Source organism: Acipenser ruthenus, chromosome 19 (assembly GCF_902713425.1).
Source record: "Acipenser ruthenus chromosome 19, fAciRut3.2 maternal haplotype, whole genome shotgun sequence".
NCBI lineage: Eukaryota > Metazoa > Chordata > Actinopteri > Acipenseriformes > Acipenseridae > Acipenser > Acipenser ruthenus.
In genome coordinates this window covers 15,254,521-15,274,991 of record NC_081207.1, presented here as the reverse complement: position 1 = coordinate 15,274,991, position 20,471 = coordinate 15,254,521, and the positions used below count along the sequence as shown (strand labels likewise).

Genomic DNA, 20,471 nt, shown 5'->3' with positions numbered 1-20,471 from the left:
TATATATATCATGCTCAAATATATGGGAAAACCATATTCTTTTATTCTAATACAATTGCTTAGAGAAAATGTTTTTTAATTAACAAGTAATAAAAAATTCTCAAAAAGATAGGTGTCAGAACAAAATCAAACAAAATTAAATCTGCATTAACATTCTACTTCTTTAAGTTCATCTCAGTCTTAAGGAACTGTATTGTGGCCTTCCATGGCTTCCTGTTTCACTGGGGTATAAAAATGAGGTAACACGCATATGAAATCCATTTGTCATCCATCACCATGGGGAAAGGCAAAGAAATCACAAATGAAGAGAGACAAATGGTTGTTGACCTTCATAAATCAGGCAATGAGTAGAAAACAATAGCTAAAAAACTAAATATACCACTTACCACTATTAGGACAATAATTAAGAAATTCAAAACCACTGGAACAGTGGTAAACTTGCCTGGTAGAGGACGCAAGTGTATCTTGCCCCCACACACAGTGAGGCAGATGGTTCGGGAGGCAAAGGGAAATCCAAGGGCCACAGTTGGAGAATTACAGAACTTGGTTGCATCTTGGGGTCACCAAGTCTCCAAATCTACAATTAGACATCACCTCAAGCCAATAGGCTATTTGGAAGGGTTGCCAGAAAAAAGCCTTTATTGAGAGCAACCAACAAACTTAAGCGCCTGGAGTTTGCTAAACGGCATTGGCACTTCGATTGGAATCAGGTGCTATGGTCAGATGAGACGAAAATAGAGCTCTTTGGCCACGCACACCAGCGGTGGGTTTGGCGTCGAAAGAAGGATGCGTGTGCAGAAAAGAACCTCATACCTACTGTAAAATATGGTGGTGGATCTTTGATGTTATGGGGCTGTTTTGCTTCCACTGGTCCTGGGGCCCTGGTTAAGGTCAACGGCATCATGAACTCTACCCAATACCAGGACATTTTAGCCAGAAACCTGGTTGTCTCTGCCAGGAGGCTGAAACTTGGCCACAAGTGGATCTTCCAGCAAGACAATGACCCCAAGCACACATCAAAATCCACAAAGAAATGGTTAATTGACCACAAAATCAACATTTTGCAATGGCCATCTCAGTCTCCGGACTTGAACCTCATTGAAAACCTGTGGTTCCAATTGAAGAGGGCAGTCCATAAGCGCAGACCGAAGGATATCAAGGATCTAGAAAGATTCTGTATGGAGCAATGGTTTAAGATCCCTCCCAATGTGTTCTCCAATCTCATCAAACATTATAGAAAAAGACTCGGTGCCGTTATCCTTGCAAGGGGAGGGTGCACAAAGTACTGAAAACAAGAGTACCAATAATTGTGACACTTCATGTATATACAGTGCCCTCCATAAGTATTGGGACAGTGAAGTCAAAATTGCTATTTTTGCTGTACACTCAAACAATATGAAAATACGTGTAAAGATTAATATGAGGCAAAAGTACAGAATGTCACCTTTTATTTCTGGTGGTTTCAAGACATACATGTTTTACCAACTAAGAATAACAGCACTTTTAGAGTTCCATCCCCCCATTTTATGTGAGCATAAGTATTGGGACAATTCAACTTAAAGCAAATATAAGAAGTATAAAAGCTAGTATTTAGTCGCAAATCCCTTGCATGCAATAACAGCAGTAAGTCTGTGACACACTGACATCACCAAACTCTTTGTATTGTCTTTTGAGATGCTTTGCCAAGCCTTTACTGCAGCCATTTTCAGCTGTTGCTTGTTTTGGGGAGTTTCTGACTTTAGTCTCCTCTTCAGCAAGTGAAATGCATGTTCAATCTGATTTAAATCAGGAGATTGACTTGGCCAGTCTAAAACTTTCCACTTTTTTCCCCTGATGAACTCCTTGGTTGCGTTGGCAGTGTGTTTTGGGTTATTGCTCTGTTGCATTGTGAAGCGCCGCCCAATGAGTCTGGTGGCATTTTTTTGTACATTGGTAGCCAAGATGCTTCTGTACACTTCTGAAGTCATTCTGCTGCTGCCATCATTCGTTACATCATCAATAAAGATGAGTGAGCCCGTTCCAGAGGAAGCCATGCATGCCCATGCCATGCCACTACCTCCACCATGCTTCACAGATGAGGTGGTATGCTTTGGATCATCTGCAGTTTTTTTTTTCTCCACACTTTTTGCCTTCCCATTACTCGGATAAAGGTTAATCTTCATCTCATCTGTCCATAAAACTCTGTTCCATAACTCTACTTGCTCATCTCTGTACTTTTTAGCAAATTCTAATCTGGCCTTTCTGTTTTTGGTGCTGATCAGAGGTTTGCATCTTGCAGTGTAGACTTTGTAATTCTGCTGCCGAAGTCTTCTGCGAACAGTAGATTGTGACACTTTCACCCCAGCGTTCTGGAGGTTGTTGGTGATTTCATTGACACTTATTTTAGGGTTGTTTTTCACAGCTCTGGTCATTTTTCTGTCATCAACTGCTGTTGTTTTCCTTGGCTGACCTGGTTGTTGCCGATTGCTGAAGACACCAGTGGTTTCTTTCTTTTTCAGGACATTCCAAACTGTTGATTTGGCTATGCCCAACTTTTGTGCTATGGTTCTAATGGAGTTCCTCTTTTCTTTTAGCATCCAAATCGCTTGCTTTTCTTTCATAGACAGCTCCCTAGTCTTCATGTTGGATGATGCCTACTGACACCAAACACAGACTCCAAAGGCAAAAGCAAATGATAGAACTGAGACTACACATTCACAGCTCTTTTATGTGTGAACAATCAATGCAACAGGAAACACCTGATCAATTAGAAACACCTGTGAGCCAAATGTCCCAATACTTATGCTCACATAAAATGGGGGGATGGAACTCTGAAAGTGCTGTTATTCTTAATTGGTAAAACATATATGTGTTGAAACAGCCAGAAATAAAAGGTGACATTCTGTACTTTTGCCTCATATTCTTTTTTACTCGTATTTTCATATTGCTTGAGTGTACAGCAAAAATAGCAATTTTGACTTCTGTCCCAATACTTATAATATTACATATATATACACACACAAATATATATATATATATATATATATATATATATATATATATATATATATATATATATATATATATATATATATACACACACATACACATACACACACATACATACAGTGCCTTGCAAAAGTATTCGGCCCCCTTGAACTTTGCGACCTTTTGCCACATTTCAGGCTTCAAACAAAGATATGAAACTGTAATTTTTTGTGAAGAATCAACAACAAGTGGGACACAATCATGAAGTGGAATGAAATTTATTGGATATTTCAAACTTTTTTAACAAATAAAAAACTGAAAAATTGGGCGTGCAAAATTATTCAGCCCCCTTAAGTTAATACTTTGTAGCGCCACCTTTTGCTGCGATTACAGCTGTAAGTCGCTTGGGGTATGTCTCTATCAGTTTTGCACATCGAGAGACTGAAATTTTTGCCCATTCCTCCTTGCAAAACAGCTCGAGCTCAGTGAGGTTGGATGGAGAGCATATGTGGCAAAAGGGCGCAAAGTTCAAGGGGGCCGAATACTTTCGCAAGGCACTGTACATATATACATACACACACAGTGCCTATAGTAAGTATTCACCCCCCCTTAGATGTTTTCACTTTTTTACAGCCTGAAATCTTGATGCATTTAAATGGGATTTTTTTTCCCTTTGATTTACACAACCTATATAAAAATGGGGGGGGGGGGGGGGGGTGAAAAAACAAATCAATTAATAATAAAAACCTGAAAAGTCTTCATTAGATAAGTATTCACCCACTTTGCTATTACACTCATAAATAAGCTCAGGTGCAACCAATTGCCTTCAGAATTCACACAATTAGTTAAATGGAGTCCATCGGTGTGCAATAAAAGTGCTTCACATGATTTCATGTGAAGCACTTGAAAATCATGTGAAGCACTTGTCTCTAAGGTCCCACAGTTGGGTAGTGCATTCAAAGCAAAGATACTACCATGATGACCAAGGAGCTTTCAAAACAACTCCGGGATAGAGTTGTGGAAAGGCACAGATCAGGGGAGGGGGGAGAAAACAAAAAAACAGAAGGGAGACTACATCAAAACAAGAGCAACAACTCGGGTAAGACCACTATTAAATGTATTTATCTTAATGCTAGAAGTCTCAGAAACAAAATGTTAGAACTTGAAGCTACAGCACTAACAAGCAACTACGATGTGATAGGTGTTACAGAAACTTGGTTGTCTGAGAGTGATGGAGACGAATATAATATTAGTGGGTACACACTGTATAGGAAAGACAGGCAGGACAGAAGAGGCGGAGGGGTAGCGCTATACATAAGAAATAGCCTTGAAGCCCAGGTGTTAAATCAGGACAAAGAAAACAAAGCAGAATCAATATGGGTCAGAATAATGGACACAAATTCAAAGGGCATAATAATAGGAGCATGCTATAGACCGCCAAATTCAGACGCTGAGCAAAATAATCTGTTATACAATGACATTCGAAATGCGTGTAGAAAAGGAGAAGCCATACTAATGGGGGATTTCAACTTCCCCTGTATAAAATGGGAAAACCCAATGGGGGGCACGACGGACGAAATCGAAATGGTGGAAATGACAAATGACTGCTTCCTAACGGAATTTGTCAAGGCACCGACTAGAGGGGAGGCATGCCTTGACTTAGTCTTTTCAAATAATGAAGACAGAATAACTAAAACAGAGGTCAGAGAGCCATTGGCAAACTCAGACCACAACATGGTCTCATTTGAAATATTTTTTAAAACCCCAAAAGTAATGACTAAAGCTAAAGTTTACAATTTTAGAAAAGCAAACTACGAAGGTATGAAACAGAGACTAACAGAAGTAGATTGGAGTAAAATGGAGAAAACATCCACAGAAAAAGGGTGGCTGTTTTTTAAAAATGTAGTACTAGAGGCACAAAACAATTACATCCCAAAAGTAGACAAATCTAAATCTAAAACAAAATGGCCAAAATGGTTTAATAGATCAATTAAAAAAAATATTCAGCGAAAAAAGGCACTTTACAGAGCGTTTAAAAGGGACCAAAAACAAAGCACACAGAAAGAGTACTTGGAACTGCAAACACAAGTCAAAAAGGAAGTTAGAAAGGCCAAGAGAGAGATAGAAATCAATATTGCTAAGGGGGCTAAAACCAATTCCAAAATGTTTTTCCAATATTATAACAGCAAGAGAACATTCAAAGAGGAGGTTAAATGTCTAAGAGACACAAATGGCAAAATCATAGATGAAGAAAAAAAAATAGCAAATATATTAAATGATTACTTTTCACAGGTTTTTACAAAGGAGGACACGGACAACATGCCCCACATGTCGACCTGTTCCTATCCAGTTTTAAATAACTTTAGCATAACAGAGGCAGAAGTGTTAAAGGGACTAGGAGCTCTTAAAATAAACAAATCCCCTGGGCCGGATGAGATCCTCCCAATAGTACTCAAAGAAATGAAAGAAGTTATTTACAAACCGCTAACCAAGATCATGCAACAGTCTCTTGACACAGGGGTTGTACCAACAGACTGGAAAATAGCAAATGTAATACCAATCCACAAAAAGGGAGACAAAACCGAACCAGGTAACTACAGACCAATAAGCCTGACTTCTATTATATGTAAACTTATGGAAACTATAATAAGATCCAAAATGGAAAATTACTTATATGGTAACAATATCCTGGGAGACAGCCAGCATGGTTTTAGGAAAGGGAGATCATGTCTAACTAACCTACTTGACTTTTTTGAGGATGCAACATTGAAAATGGATAACTGCAAAGCATACGACATGGTTTATTTAGATTTCCAGAAAGCATTTGACAAAGTCCCGCATAAAAGATTAATTCTCAAACTGAACGCAGTAGGGATTCAAGGAAATGCATGCACATGGATTAGGGAGTGGTTAACAGGTAGAAAACAGAAAGTACTGATTAGAGGAGAAACCTCGAAATGGAGTGAGGTAACCAGTGGTGTACCACAGGGATCAGTATTAGGTCCTCTGCTATTCCTAATCTACATTAATGATTTAGACTCTGATATAGTAAGCAAACTCGTTAAATTTGCAGACGACACAAAAATAGGAGGAGTGGCAGACACTGTTGAAGCAGCAAAGGTCATTCAAAATGATCTAGACAGCATTCAAAATTGGGCAGACACATGGCAAATGAAATTTAATAGAGAAAAGTGTAAAGTATTGCATGCGGGCAATAAAAATGTGCATTATAAATATCATATGGGAGATAGTGAAATTGAAGAAGGGAACTATGAAAAAGACCTAGGAGTTTATGTTGACTCAGAAATGTCTTCATCTAGACAATGTGGGGAAGCTATAAAAAAGGCTAACAAGATGCTTGGATATATTGTGAGAAGTGTTGAATTTAAATCAAGGGAAGTAATGTTAAAACTCTACAATGCATTAGTAAGACCTCACCTAGAATATTGTGTTCAGTTCTGGTCACCTCGTTACAAAAAGGATATTGCTGCTCTAGAAAGAGTGCAAAGAAGAGCAACCAGAATTATCCCAGGTTTAAAAGGCATGTCGTATGCAGACAGGCTAAAAGAATTGAATCTATTCAGTCTTGAACAAAGAAGACTACGCGGCGATCTGATTCAAACATTCAAAATCCTAAAAGGTATAGACAATGTCAACCCGGGGGACTTCTTTGACTTGAAAAAAGAAAAAAGGACCAGGGGTCATAAATGGAGATTAGATAAAGGGGCATTCAGAACAGAAAATAGGAGGCACTTTTTTACACAGAGAATTGTGAGGGTCTGGAACCAACTCCCCAGTAATGTTGTTGAAGCTGACACCCTGGGATCCTTCAAGAAGCTGCTTGATGAGATTCTGGGATCAATAAGCTACTAACAACCAAACGAGCAAGATGGGCTGAATGGCCTCCTCTCGTTTGTAAACTTTCTTATGTTCTTATGTTCTTAAAAAGATTTCAAAGACATTTAATAGCCCTTGGAGCACAGGCAAGTCGATCATTAAGAAGTGGAAGGTATACGGCACCACCCAGAATCTGCTTAGAGCAGGCCGTCCTCCCAAACTGAGCAACCGGGTAAAGCCCGCCGCACACAGCCCGACTCAAGCCATCCCGACTCATCTCATCTCAACTGGCTGTACAGAGTCTGGATGAATCGTAGCAGTGTGCGTGCCCTTAAAACCAAGATTATGCACATTCCAGTCAAGATGTCTTAAGATTTGAAGATTGAACATGTTGAATCTTTTTCAGACACAGTTCGTTCAGAGGTGATCAGTCTGTCTGTGTGCAGTGGTTGCCGACCAAGACTGACTGAGACCGATTAGTCATAAGGGTGTCAACCAATGGTGAAGCAGGTTTAAGTGACGTAGCTTGTCATGTAACTTGTCATACAAGATGGCGGAATATTGACAGCTTTAGTTCCATAGGTAAAAATACATTAGTCTTGAATTGCTCTGAGTGTCCCGAATTCAAAAAACCAGAGATGTGCAAACTTGAATAGTTTTTTAGGCGTTTACTGATCAAAGGTAAATGATCAATTTACTTTTTTATTATCAATCTACTGGCAGCCTATATTTTCTTACTGCGCAAAACAGAAGTAACCGGTGCGTCGATCTCCAGTAGGTCACAAATCACAAGCCTCACACGCTGAGAAAAAAACGCCAAAGTCAAATAAAAATCAACAGGTTGGATTTTATTTACCACAGGCTAAAGTGTAGTAGACAAACTATACAAAAAGTCAAACACTGCCTGAAACATTTGCACGGTGTAAATGGTCAATAGCTAAATTAATAGGTTAAGCGCTTCTTTTGGTTGCCTCGCGGAGGGCTGTCTCTGCCGTCTAATCAGCATACGATGCCATGCATAATATGAGGGTCGCTAGTTGGGCTAAGTTAATACAAAAATGTGTACAGGGCATTATTAACCCTTTGCGGTCCATTGTCGGACTGGGTCCGACATTGAAATTATTCCTCACAGGTCCTTTGTCGGACTGGGTCCGACATCATTATAGCAACGCAATAAACGGGTGTCCAGTCGTTTTTTCTCCGGAAAAAGCCGAGAAAACCATACAATTGCCGAGTGGGAGCGACAGGAGCCGAGACAAGTCGAAAAAAAAAAAAAAAGGCGTATCTCATGAATAGTCATACATGGTATCAGGTATCAGATAACGGGGGCTGTCGTAAGTGAACAAGTTGGCTGACTGAATCAGCACACAGAAAACACGGACATTTGCAGAGCTTTTTTGAGATGTTATAGTAATAAAATAATGACTTGGATCGCATTATTAAGGAGTTTGGTGATAAAACGAGTCATCCGGAGATGATCGATCTGTATGTACAACTATTATTATTATTATTATTATTTATTTCTTACATAGGTGAACGCTATAGCAAACGAAAGGGTGGGGCGGGGCTGGAGATGCCTAGTGAGTGCTTTGTTGATATGCAGGGCCATTTAAACCCGTTTGACTGTGAAAAAAAATACTTTTAAACAGCGCGTATAAAATTAACTGCGTGTGTGAAAATGAATTAGACCTGGCGTGCCTGACACGCGATTAATAAATGGACCGCAAAGGGTTAATTAAATCTGCATACATAGTAAATCACCAGTATCTAGTTGTGGTCAGTAATTCAGTCTTAACAGTGTGCGACACCCAGTCGGGAAAAACTCAATTGTGACGTCAAACCAGAACTGTACACAACTGATCACAGAATCTTTGCATACTCAGATGAGATGAGTCGGGACGGCTTGAGTCGGGCTGTGTGTGGCGGGCCTAAGAAGGGCATTGGTCAGAGAAGCCGGCAAGAAGCCAATGACAACTCTGAAAGACCTACAGCGTTCCATGGCTGAAATGGAAGAAACTGTCCATGTGTCAACAATAGTTCAGGTACTCCACAAATCGGGTCTGTATGGAAGAGTGGCAAGATGGAAGCCATTTCTGAAAAAAGCCCATGTAAAATCTTGCTTGGAATTTGCAAAAAGGCATGTGGGAGACTCCGAAATGATGTGGCAAAAGATTCTGTGGTCCGATGAAACAAAAAGTGAACTATTTGGCCTAAATGCAAAGTGTTATGTCTGGCGCAAACCCAACACAGCACATCACCCAGGTAACACCATCCCAGGGCAAAATGGATGGAGCTAAATACAGGAAAATCCTTGAGGAAAACCTGCTTCAGTACAAAAGACCTAAGACTGGAACGGAGATTCAACTTTCAGCAGGACAATGACCCAAACAACCAGGCAAAGCGACACCGGAGTGACTTAAAAACAAGAAAGTGGCCCAAGTGGCCCAGTCTTGAATCCGACTGAGACTCTGTGGCAAGACTTGAAGATTGCTGTCCACCAACGATCCCCATCCAATTTGACAGAGCGTGAACAATTTTGCCAAGAAGAATGGGGGAATATTGCACGAGACTTACCCCAACATTAACTGTTGTTTCACAATAAAAATTCTCTTGCCTCTTCAAAGTGTTGAGTAGGTTGTGTAAATCAAAAGGAAAAAAAAGTCCAATTTAAAATGCATCAAGATTTCAGGTTGTAACACAACAAACTGTGAAAACGTCCAAGGGGGGTGAATACTTACTATAGGCACTGTATGTATATAGAAAGTCTACACCCCCTTAAACTTTTTTCACATTTTGTTGTGTCAGTGCCTCAGAATTTCATGCATTTAAATGAAGATTTTTTTCCACTTATCTACACACCATACTCCACACTGTTAAGGGGAAAAAGGGTTTTATTGGAGAAAAAAATGATATATTAAAAATACAAAACTGAAAGATCATAATTGGTTAAGTCTCCACCCCCGAGTTCATACTTGGTGGAAGCACCTTTGGCAGCAATTACAGCTGTGAGTCTGTTGGGATAGGTCTCTACCAACTTTGCACACCTAGATTTGGCAATATTTAACCATTCTTCTTTATAAAACTGTTCAACCTCTGTCAAGTTCCTTGGGGAGCATTGATGGACAGCAATCTTCAAGTCATGCCACAAATTTTCGATTGGATTTAGGTCGGGGCTCTGACTGGGCCACTCAAGGACATTTACCTTTTTGTTCCTTAGCCACTCCAGTGTAGCTTTAGCTGTGTGCTTTGGGTCGTTGTCATGCTGAAAGGTGAACTTCCGTCCCAGTTTCAGCTTTCTTGCAGAGGGCAGCAAGTTTTCCTCAAGGACTTCTCTGTACTTTGTTCCATTAATTTTCCCTTCTATCCTGACAAGTGCCCCAGTCCCTGCCAATGAGAAACATCCCCATATCATGATGATGCCACCACCATGCTTCACAGTAGGGATGGTGTTCTTTGGGTGATGTGCTGTGTTGGGTTTGCGCCAAACATAACACTTTGCATTTAAAAAGTTCCATTTTAGTTTCGTCAGACCACAAAACTTTTTGCCACATGGCTACAGAATCTCCCAAGTGTTTTTTTTGCATACTTCAAAACGTGATTCAAGGTGGGCTTTAAGTAAATGGCTTTCTTCTTGCCACCCTACCATACAGGCCAGATTTGTGGAGTGCTTGGGATATTGTTGTCACATACACACTTTAACCAGTCTTGGCCATAAAAGCCTGTAGCTCTTGCAAAGTTGCCATTGGCCTCCTGGTAGTCTCTCTGTTCAGTCTCCTTCTTTGCTCGGTCATCCAGTTTGGAGGGACGGCCTGATCTAGGCAGGATCTTGGTGGTGCCATACACCTTCCACTTCTCAATAATCGTCTTGACCGTGCTCCAAGGGATATTCAAGGCCTTGATATTTTTTTCTATCCATCCCCTGATCTGTGCCTTTCAACAACTTTGTCCCGGAGTTCTTTTGAAAGCGCCTTGGTGCTCATGATTGAGTTTTTGCTTTGAAATGCACTACCCAGCAGAGGAAACCTACAGGAACTGCTGAATTTATCCTGAAATCATGTGAATCACTACAATTTACACAGATGAGGCCACTTAACTTGGTGTGTGATTTTGAAGGTGATTTGTTACACCTGAGCTAATTTAGGATTGCTATTACAGTTTTTATTTTTAATTAATTTTCTACAAATTTCTAGAATATTTTTTTCACTTGGAAGTTGTGGGGTAGGATGTCTAGATAAATAAAAAAATATATATATATATATTTTAATGCATTTTAATTCCAGGCTATAAGACAACAAAAGGTGAACATTTTGAAAGGGGGTGTAGACTTTCTATAGGCACTGTATGTACTGTATATATATATGGTGGGCCGTGGAATTTTTATAACTTGAGGAGGGGGGGGGGGGGGCACTCGGAAGCAAAAAGGTTGAGAACCCCTCGTTTACAGACACCAAAATTCATCCTGGAAATCAATAGCATGCTTCCCCCACCCCCATCTGGTTCCTGGGATCCATGAAGAAGTAGAAACTCACTCTGAGATACATCTGCCCTTGCCCCGCCCCTGCACTGCCCAGCAGCACTGATTGGTTCAGAGCACTGGCTTGTGTGGAGGGGACAGGGCCCGTTGCTCGTGATGTCAGCAAGGCACCGCCCCCAGAAGATGTGGTTAAGTTCATCTGAAAAGACAAAGAGAAAAATTCTAACTTAGAGGGCCACTGTGTAATATGGGCAGCAGTGTGGAGTAGTGGTTAGGGCTCTGGACTCTTGACCGGAGGGTCGGTGGTTCAATCCCAGGTGGGGGACACTGCTGCTGTACCCTTGAGCAAGGTACTTTACCTAAATTGCACCAGTAAAAACCCAACTGTATAAATGGGTAATTGTATGTAAAAAATAATGTGATATCTTGTAACAATTGTAAGTTGCCCTGGATAAGGGCATCTGCTAAGAAATAAATAATAATAATAATAATAATAATAATAATAATAATAATAATAATAATAATAATAATAATAATAATAATATAAAATACCATGGAGATTGACACTTGGGAGAACAGAAGAAAAATATACAATATAAACAGATAAATTGACTCACGGTAGCTTGGGATGTACTGGTGGGCTGCGCAGAGCTGGCACTGGGAGAACTGGCCTGTCTGCTAGCTGCAAGTGTAGCCTGGGAAGGAGAGAGAGAGAGAGAGAGAGAGAGCACAGCACGAGAAAATGAGCTCTTAAACATTACTGAAGACAAGGCATTTTGAAAGAGAAATAATGAAAAGAAAAGAAAAACTAAAGAAAGACTGAAGAAATACTGAGAACATAGAGACAGGCAGCCAGAATAGAGCACAGAAACAGGAGGTAAGAATCTATATTAACCAGCAAGATAAATACAAGAAAAAATACCAATAAAAAAAAAAAATAATAATCATCATCATCAAGTCAGTATAGCTTCATAGAAACTGCTGTGAGAATTTAAAAAAATGCAGAGTGAAGTGACAGTTGAAGAGGGCCTCCCAACTGCCAGTGAATTTGATACATTTGAAAATGTAACAGTTTTTGACAGACTGAGCAGCAACGGCTGCTGCAGCATTGAAATAGAATACCCAGAGGAGCTGAGCTCTGCAAAGGCCAGAAAAAATTACAAAGACAGAGTGCTGAGGGAGTCCCCAGAGACTCTAATAGCAAACTACTCCACAGTGGGCAACTGCAGGGTCAAGTGCAACCTGCTGCTCTACACCGAGCACCCCAGTGCATGGCACTCTGCGCTGTGCAGCACCTACTGCAACATCCGCAAGGGAGGCATTGGCAGAGGCAGGCAGCTGACCGTGTTCGAGGACAGTGATGCTGACAGCGTCATGCTCACTGTCAACGTCTACCACAATGGTACTGTCATGGTGCAGGGCAGAGAGAGCAGCCTGGACCTGTTTGAACACAGCTTCCCAGCATTGAGAGAGCGTGTGGAGAGAGCGAAGACAATACCAGAGCTTGCAAACCCCCAGCCTCTCCCCCCACCCCCAGCACAACCCAGCAGCCAGCCTCCCCACCCCCACCACAGCCCTGTCACTGACTACCCCAGACAGGTCAGCAACATCAAAGCCCCGAAGGAGTGCCTGTCAGTGCTGGAGCTGCAGTTCACGGAGTTCAGGAAACACACTGAGCACAAGCTGGCCACCCTGAGCCAGGCCAGCCCATCAGAGCAGCTCAGGGACGAGGTGCACAGGCTGAAGACACAACACAGGGCCAAGGTTCAGGAGCTGAGAGAGGCGATGAGAGGACTGGAGGAGGACAACCAGGCCATGAAGACAGAGCTGCGGAGACTGAGAGAGGACCTGACCAGGACAGCACAGCACAGAGAGCTGAGGAGCCTGCAGAGAGAGCTGGAGGGACTGACAGGCAGCCAGCTCCGCACACCAGCAGCACAAGAGCAACAAAGTACCCGCCCGGACTGCACCGACACACACACTGACAACCCAGACACTCACACACAACCACAGCCATACAGGCAGACACACAGACAGCCCCAAACACACACACACACACACACACACACACACAACACCAGCCACACAGGCAGACACACAGACAGCCCCAAACACACAGTCGGAGCAGCAGGGCAGTGCGGAGGTGCTCATCCTAATAGATTCAAACGGGAGGTACCTGGACGAAAGACGGCTTTTCCCTGGCCTAAGTGTCGACAAGATCAAGTGCCCAACGACACAGAGCGCCCTGCAAATCCTGTCCAAAAACAGACAGAGGAGCCCGAAATACATTGTGATCCACACCGGCACCAACAACCTGCGCGCAGACAGAGGAGATGTGGCCAAATCCCTGCAGCAGGTGGCAGAAACAGCAGCCAGAAAATACCCCAGCGCCAAAGTCATCGTGTCCACCCTGCTGCCCTTCCACATCATCAACACAGAGGTGTCCCAGGGCTGCGCCCTGCTACCCAGCGTGCACCTGGCACACCACCACCACATCAGGCCCCACCACATGTACGACCAGTTGCACCTCAACAGGGAGGGCATGAAGCTTTTTACTAAATCCCTCAAGGACATCGCACTGGGCCGAGAGCTCACCAGCACACCCTACACCGAGACCAGGCGCACGCCCAGCCGCCCCCGAGCTCCTAGGATCCCCCAGCCCCCCAGGCCACGCCCCCACCACAGAGCTGCCAGTCAGCAGGAGCAGCGCCTGGGACCCCCACGTCCCCTGCATTCCCTCCAGCCCCCCAGGCCACGCCCCCACCACAGAGCTGCCAATCAGTAGGAGCGACGCCAGGGACCCCCACGTCACCCACATTCCCCCCAGCACAGCTATGCTGCAGCCATGTCCCGTCGGCCAGGAAACCCCGCCAGCACGGAGCTGAATGAGATAAGACATCTCTTAAACCTTATCTGCACTAAGCTAATTAGCTAATGTATCACCTGTATACCACAAAATTAAGGAAAATAACAATAATATAGTATAAATATATAAATCATAACCAAATTTAAATATGAATATGTAAAACTTTGTCACTTCTTATTTCTTTACTACTATAAACCATAGATTTTTTGTTAATAAAAATGGCATCATTTAAAATAAGTAGCTGGAATATCCAGGGTCTGTGCTCCTCAACCTTTGGAATGAAGAGCACAGACCCAGACTTTGTAAATAGTATAAATAACATGGAGGTAATAATCCTCCATGAAACATGGAGTCGTGCGAACGTGTCTACACACTGTCCCAATGGATACAGGGAACTGATAGTCCCCTCCCTAAAGAACCCCCACATCAAACATGGCAGGGACTTGGGGGGCATCATTGTGTGGTACAAAGAGGAACTTAAAAACACTGTCTCTCCCATTAAAAGAGGAGAGACACATTTATGGCTCAAAATTGAAAAAAAAATCATCCAATCCCAATCTGACACATTCCTGTGTGCAGTTTACATGCCAATTGACTCCCCCTACCACCGAGAGGGGTGCTTCCAAAATTTACAATCAGAAATTAGCCATTTCCAATCCCTGGGCTCTGTGCTGTTGTGTGGAGATCTCAATGCCAGGACCAGCAGAGAGGTCGACTACATCAGCACAGAGGGGGAAAAGCCATGTGATTGGACAGCAGACTTCTTTGTACCACACACCCATCACCACACAGAGGAATAGTTTTGACAGTGTGGTGAACAAGAGTGGGAAGCAGGTACTGCATATCTGTAAAGGCCTGGGTCTGTACATCATTAACGGCAGGATCAGAGGGGATCTCAGGGCAGATATACATACAGCTCTGCTCTAGGTAATAGTGTAGTGGACTACGCTATCAGACATGGACCCATAATCTATTAATGCATTTATAGTCCGGCAACAAAACCCCCTATCAGACCACTGCCAAACAGTCCTGTATCTAAAAACAAACCCAAAACTAAATAATTCAAACCCGACCCCACCCGCCAAATTATACGGTCTTAAACCAGCCTATAAGTGGGCACAAAGCAGTACTGAGGAGTATAAACAAGCAATTCATAATGCAGAAATAGAAAGTATGCTAAACAGCTTTCTAACTAAATTTTTTAAATTAGACAAAAATGGAATCAATTCAGCCATCAAAGAAATCAATTTTATATTCGAAACAACAGCAACAAAATCAAAACTCAAGAAAACAAACAAGAAAAAAACGAATTCTAAAAAGAAATCAAATGAAAAATGGTTTGACATGGAGTGTAAAACAAACAGAAAAAAATTAAGAAAATTGTCAAACCAGAAACACAGAGAGCCAAACAATATCGAACTGAGACTCAGCTACTGCAAGGCTCCGAAACAATACAAACACCTTCTCAATAAGAAAAGAGAAGAACACGTGTCCAAACAATTATCCCAAATTGAAGAATCCATAGAGCAAAATTCCTTTTGGAAACTATGGAACAAATTAAACACATCAAAAACTAGTCACGAATTGGCAATCAAAAATGGTAACATTTGGAAAAATGACTTTGATAAACAAGAATTAGACGAAAACAAACTAAATCCAGACCAAAATTCTATTTTAAAAAAACTAAACAAATTGGAAACCATAATCAAGGACAATCAGAACCCACTGGAATTCCCAATAACAGGACCAGAGCTAAAAGAAAAGCTCCAAGCCCTCAAGCCCAGGAAAGCCTGCGGGCCCAACAGCATCATAAACGAGATGCTGAAACACAGCAGCCCCAGGATGCAGGAGGCCCTGCTCAAAGTATTCAACCTCATCCTGGCTATGGGCTGTTTCCCTGACATCTGGAACCAAGGGCTAATAACACCAATTCATAAAAGTGGAGACAAATTCGACCCCAATAATTACCGAGGCATCTGTGTGAGCAGTAATCTGGGGAAGGTGTTCTGCAGTATCATTAACGCCCGGATACTGGCCTTCCTTACCGAACACAGTGTCTTGAGTAAGAGTCAGATTGGATTTCTACCAAATTACTGCACCTCTGACCAGGTTTACACCCTACACACCCTAATAAACAAACATGTGCACCAAAAAAATAAAGGAAAAATCTTTGCTTGTTTTATAGATTTTAAAAAAGCATTCGACTCAATTTGGCATTCAGGTCTATTCCTTAGAATTCTTGAGAGCGGTGTAGGGGGTAAAATTTATGACATCATTAAGTCAATGTATACAGAGAATAAGTGTGGTGTGAAATTTGGAAACCAAAGAACAGGGTTTTTCACCCAAGGGCGTGGAGTGAGACAGGGCTGCAGTCTGAGCCCAACACTGTTCAACATCTACATCAACGAGTTGGCTACGATGCTGGAACAGTCTGCAGCCCCTGGCATCACTCTACACGACAAAGAAATCAAATTCCTGCTCTATGCAGATGACCTGGTCCTGCTGTCACCCACTGAACAGGGGTTGCAGCAGAGCTTGGCACTGCTAGAGCAGTACTGTCAGAAATGGGCACTGACAGTAAACCTGGACAAGACCAGAGTTATGGTATTCCAGAAGAAAGCCAGATCTCAGGGAAACAGGTACCACTTCACCCTGGGAAACAACACCCTGGAGCACAGCACCAGCTACAATTACCTGCGTCTAAAAATCAGTGTATCTGGGAACTTCAACCTGGCTATAAATGCATTAAGAGAGAAAGTGCGCAGGGTTTTTTATGCAATAAAGAAATCGGCCATACAAAATTAAACCACCAATAAAAATTTGGCTAAAAATTTTCGACAGCATAATACAGCCAATCCTTCTGTATGGTAGTGAAGTATGGGGTCCCCTTATGAACCCTGATTATAAAAAATGGGATCAAAGCCCCATAGAGAATTTCCATCTGGAATTCTGTAAACACCTCCTGCAGGTTCACAGGAGTGCAGCCAATAGCGCTTGCAGGGCTGAATTGGGCCGGTTCCCTTTACTCCACTCCATACAGAAACGAGCGCTCAACTACTGGGTCCATCTACTGCAGGCTGATCCGCAGTCCTACCACCACACTGCACTGCGGAGCTGCTCACAGCCCCCACAAGAGAATCCCCTCAGTAGAATGGTACTGAAGCTCAGCCAAATAAGTCAAATTAATACCAGCGAGCTTCAGAACACCACCAACAAAAAACTCCCAGCACAAAAAATGAAACAAATTAATCTAAATCTGGAAAACAGTTATAAAGTACATTGGAATAACGAAATTGAATCATACAATGAATTACAATGCTATCCGGCCCTAAAAAAAGAATTTACCCTGGCAGAATATCTGGTCAGGGTCAAAAACACAAAACATAGACAGATCCTGACCAAGTACAGACTCAGTGACCACAGCCTGGCCAACGAAACTGGCCGGCACAAAAAAACCTGGATTGCCAAAGAAAAAAGGCTGTGCTGTCACTGTGATCTGGGAGAGGTAGAAACAGAAATGCACTTCCTGTTGTCCTGCCCAAAATACACAGAGATACGGGAGAGATATATCCCCCAATTCAAAAAACAAATGGCAGAGTTTAACTTCCTCTCCAATTCGAGTAAAATCCCCATCCTTCTAGGAGAGGAGGAGCGAACTGCAAATCTAGCAGCACAGTATGTGTCTGCCTGCCACAACCTGAGGGACAGTGTGTGACACCCTGCATACACGACCATGGGTTACTGGTGATGAGGAGGGAGGGAGGGAGGGAGGTAGTTATATTGTTCAAAGGGAAGGGAACAATGGTTTTTTGTGTTTGTTATGTTCTGTAATTGTATTTCTGTTTTATTATTTCTGTTTTGTATTATAAAAGCTTTGGCAATACCTGAGCGCTCTCATCATGCCAATAAAGCATTTTTTTAATTTGAATTTGAGAGAGAGAGAGAGAGAGAGAGAGAGAGAGAGAGAGAGAGAGAGAGAGAGAGAGAGACTTGACTTTTAAGGGTCTTTTATTGAAAACATTTTGAAAAAACAAATAAAGTAATTAACAATTTCACAATACACCCTTTTTTTTTAAAGATAAACAAGGTTATATATTTTCCCCCCAATTAGATAAATCTGTATATACATGCACATAAATAAATACATCCAGATTATTTCACACAAAAAACTGTAGCTCTCCCTCCTCCCCCAGCACACACAATCCCTCATTATCACACCAATGCTGCTGAAAACTCTGTAAGTCATGGACTAAAGAAAAATAAGCAAAAGCAATTTGAATTCTTGTTTTCAACAACAATTTCAACATTAATTCAGCGTTATAAATTCCCGACCCCTGCAGCTTGTTTTTCCTGGTTTTCCAGATTGCTAATTTTCCTTCCCCAAACATAAAATTAATTAAAGCACTTTTAAATCGTGTCTTGTGACTGTAAGGAAAATTAAAAATGAATAATTATTTAGTAAAAATCACATTTAAAGAATTTAGCAATTCAGCAATAGCATTAAACAAGGGGTCCAGCCTTCTGCAGTCAGTAAAAAGGTGAAACAGTGTTTCTTCCTCTCCACAAAAAACAGTCTTTACTAACTGCAGGGTCAATACGGTGGACGTGGCGCCCAGTGGCTATGATGCCATGAAGAATGCGCCACTGTAGATCTCCTGAACGCTTAGGCAAAGGCGGTTTATATAAAGACCTCCAGGCCAGAGCAGTACTACCTACACAGTCCACATGAGCTCTCCACCTGGTATCAGGCACTGTCTTTAGCGCATTCACATGGCACACCTTAACACAGGGTGTGTACAGCTCCTTTTTTCCAGAAGAGTGTGCAGGAAGCTGTTGTAGCCTCTCAATACTGTACAAACCTTCCCCAAGGTTTTCAGGAACAGCAGGGGACACTAAAAAGGAAGGGCAAGCCAACTCTTGCTCATCAGTGCCTCCCAGAGCCTGGTTCAACATCTCTGTAACCCTAGGGGAGAAAGAGTCTCTGAGCTTTTTCAGAAGATTCTCTAGTACTCTGAGTGAGTGAATTCCCAGCTGTTTGGCCAGGCTTTCCAGCTCTCTCCACCTCCCAATGCTCACCTGCAGTAAATCTTTTAGTTTTGTAATGCCCCCTTTTGCAAAACTAGAGCACAACGCCCCAGATTGGAAACCATCTGCAGGGAACAAGGACTTAAAAAATAAAGGCTCCTCTAGCAATGCTTCTACGGTCAAATAATCCTCCAGTCTCTCCACCTTCACCATTCGCCAGGCATTGAGCATGTTCTTATAGAAATCTGGGAGTTCATTGGTGTCTAGCTGAGATAGATTTATTAAAAACAATTGCCAACCCCAGCCCAGTTCACTCACTCTGTGCAGGAAAGAGAAGGCGATGTTTCTCCAGCTTAGCTCAGGTAAAAACAGCAAACGCTGCACTGCTTGCAACCGGAAAGTAGCCACACGATTGCGTACATCCACTAACCCTTGACCCCCTTCACTCGGGGGCAGGTACAAGACAGCTGGCTTTAGCCAATGATGGCCACTCCAAAAAAACTCCAATAGCACTCTTTGTATCTCATTTATCAGCCCTGGGGGATGATCCAGGCACACCAGCCTGTGCCATAGCATGGAGGCCACCAGATTGTTGATCACAAGAACTCTCCCCTTGTATGACAACTGAGGTATCAGCCACTGCCAACGCTGCAGCCTTCCCTTAACCTTTTCTGTTAAATCCTCCCAATTCTTGGATTCATACTGTCGTTCTCCCAAATAGACTCCCAGATACCCCTTGGGCATCAAGACTAAATCCTCAGGTGTGATAAAAGTCTTACTCAGTACCACACTGGAAGGAGATATCCAGAAAAAATACATAAAAAACAACAAATCAGTGAACATCAATGAGAAAATAATAAAAATGGTCAGGAAGCAACAATTATTTCTTGCAACTTTTATTGCATGTAAAGATCAGAGACTGTATAGAGCAGCACAGCACAGTTGAGACATGGTGTTGCTAAAAAATTATTAAAAAAACGTTATTTCTATGTGTCCCTTGAGAGTCAAATGGTTGCATTTTCTAATAACATACTTACAGTAAAAAATGCATATTGAACATTATGCATAATAATAATAATAATAAAATAAAAAAATAAAAATAAAAATATATATTAAAAAAAATAAAATAAAAAAATATATAATAATAATAATAATAATAATAATAATAATAATAATAATAATAATATGTAGTGTGGATCCATTATACTTACAAATCCTGAAGAGGATCCAATCCATCTTCAATGCTGCTTCAGACACTGAATCAGCGCTCTCCAAACCAGGAAGTTGATCATTTTCGCAATC

The 20,471-nt window shown here is 41.9% G+C and overlaps 1 protein-coding gene across 4 annotated transcripts in view; it reads right to left on the bottom strand.

Moving 5' to 3' along the window:
* LOC117424604 (polyhomeotic-like protein 1) overlaps positions 1 to 20,471 on the bottom strand; it is a 54,482-nt gene that overhangs the window by 14,637 nt on the left and 19,374 nt on the right. For all 4 annotated transcript variants that reach the window (XM_034041118.3, XM_034041119.3, XM_034041117.3 and 1 more), the window contains exons 4-5: positions 11,896 to 11,973; positions 11,334 to 11,477 (exon numbers count right to left, since the gene is read on the bottom strand). In XM_034041118.3, the coding sequence (XP_033897009.3) occupies positions 11,334 to 11,477; positions 11,896 to 11,973 (222 nt within the window). The remainder of the gene's footprint in view (positions 1 to 11,333; positions 11,478 to 11,895; positions 11,974 to 20,471) is intronic.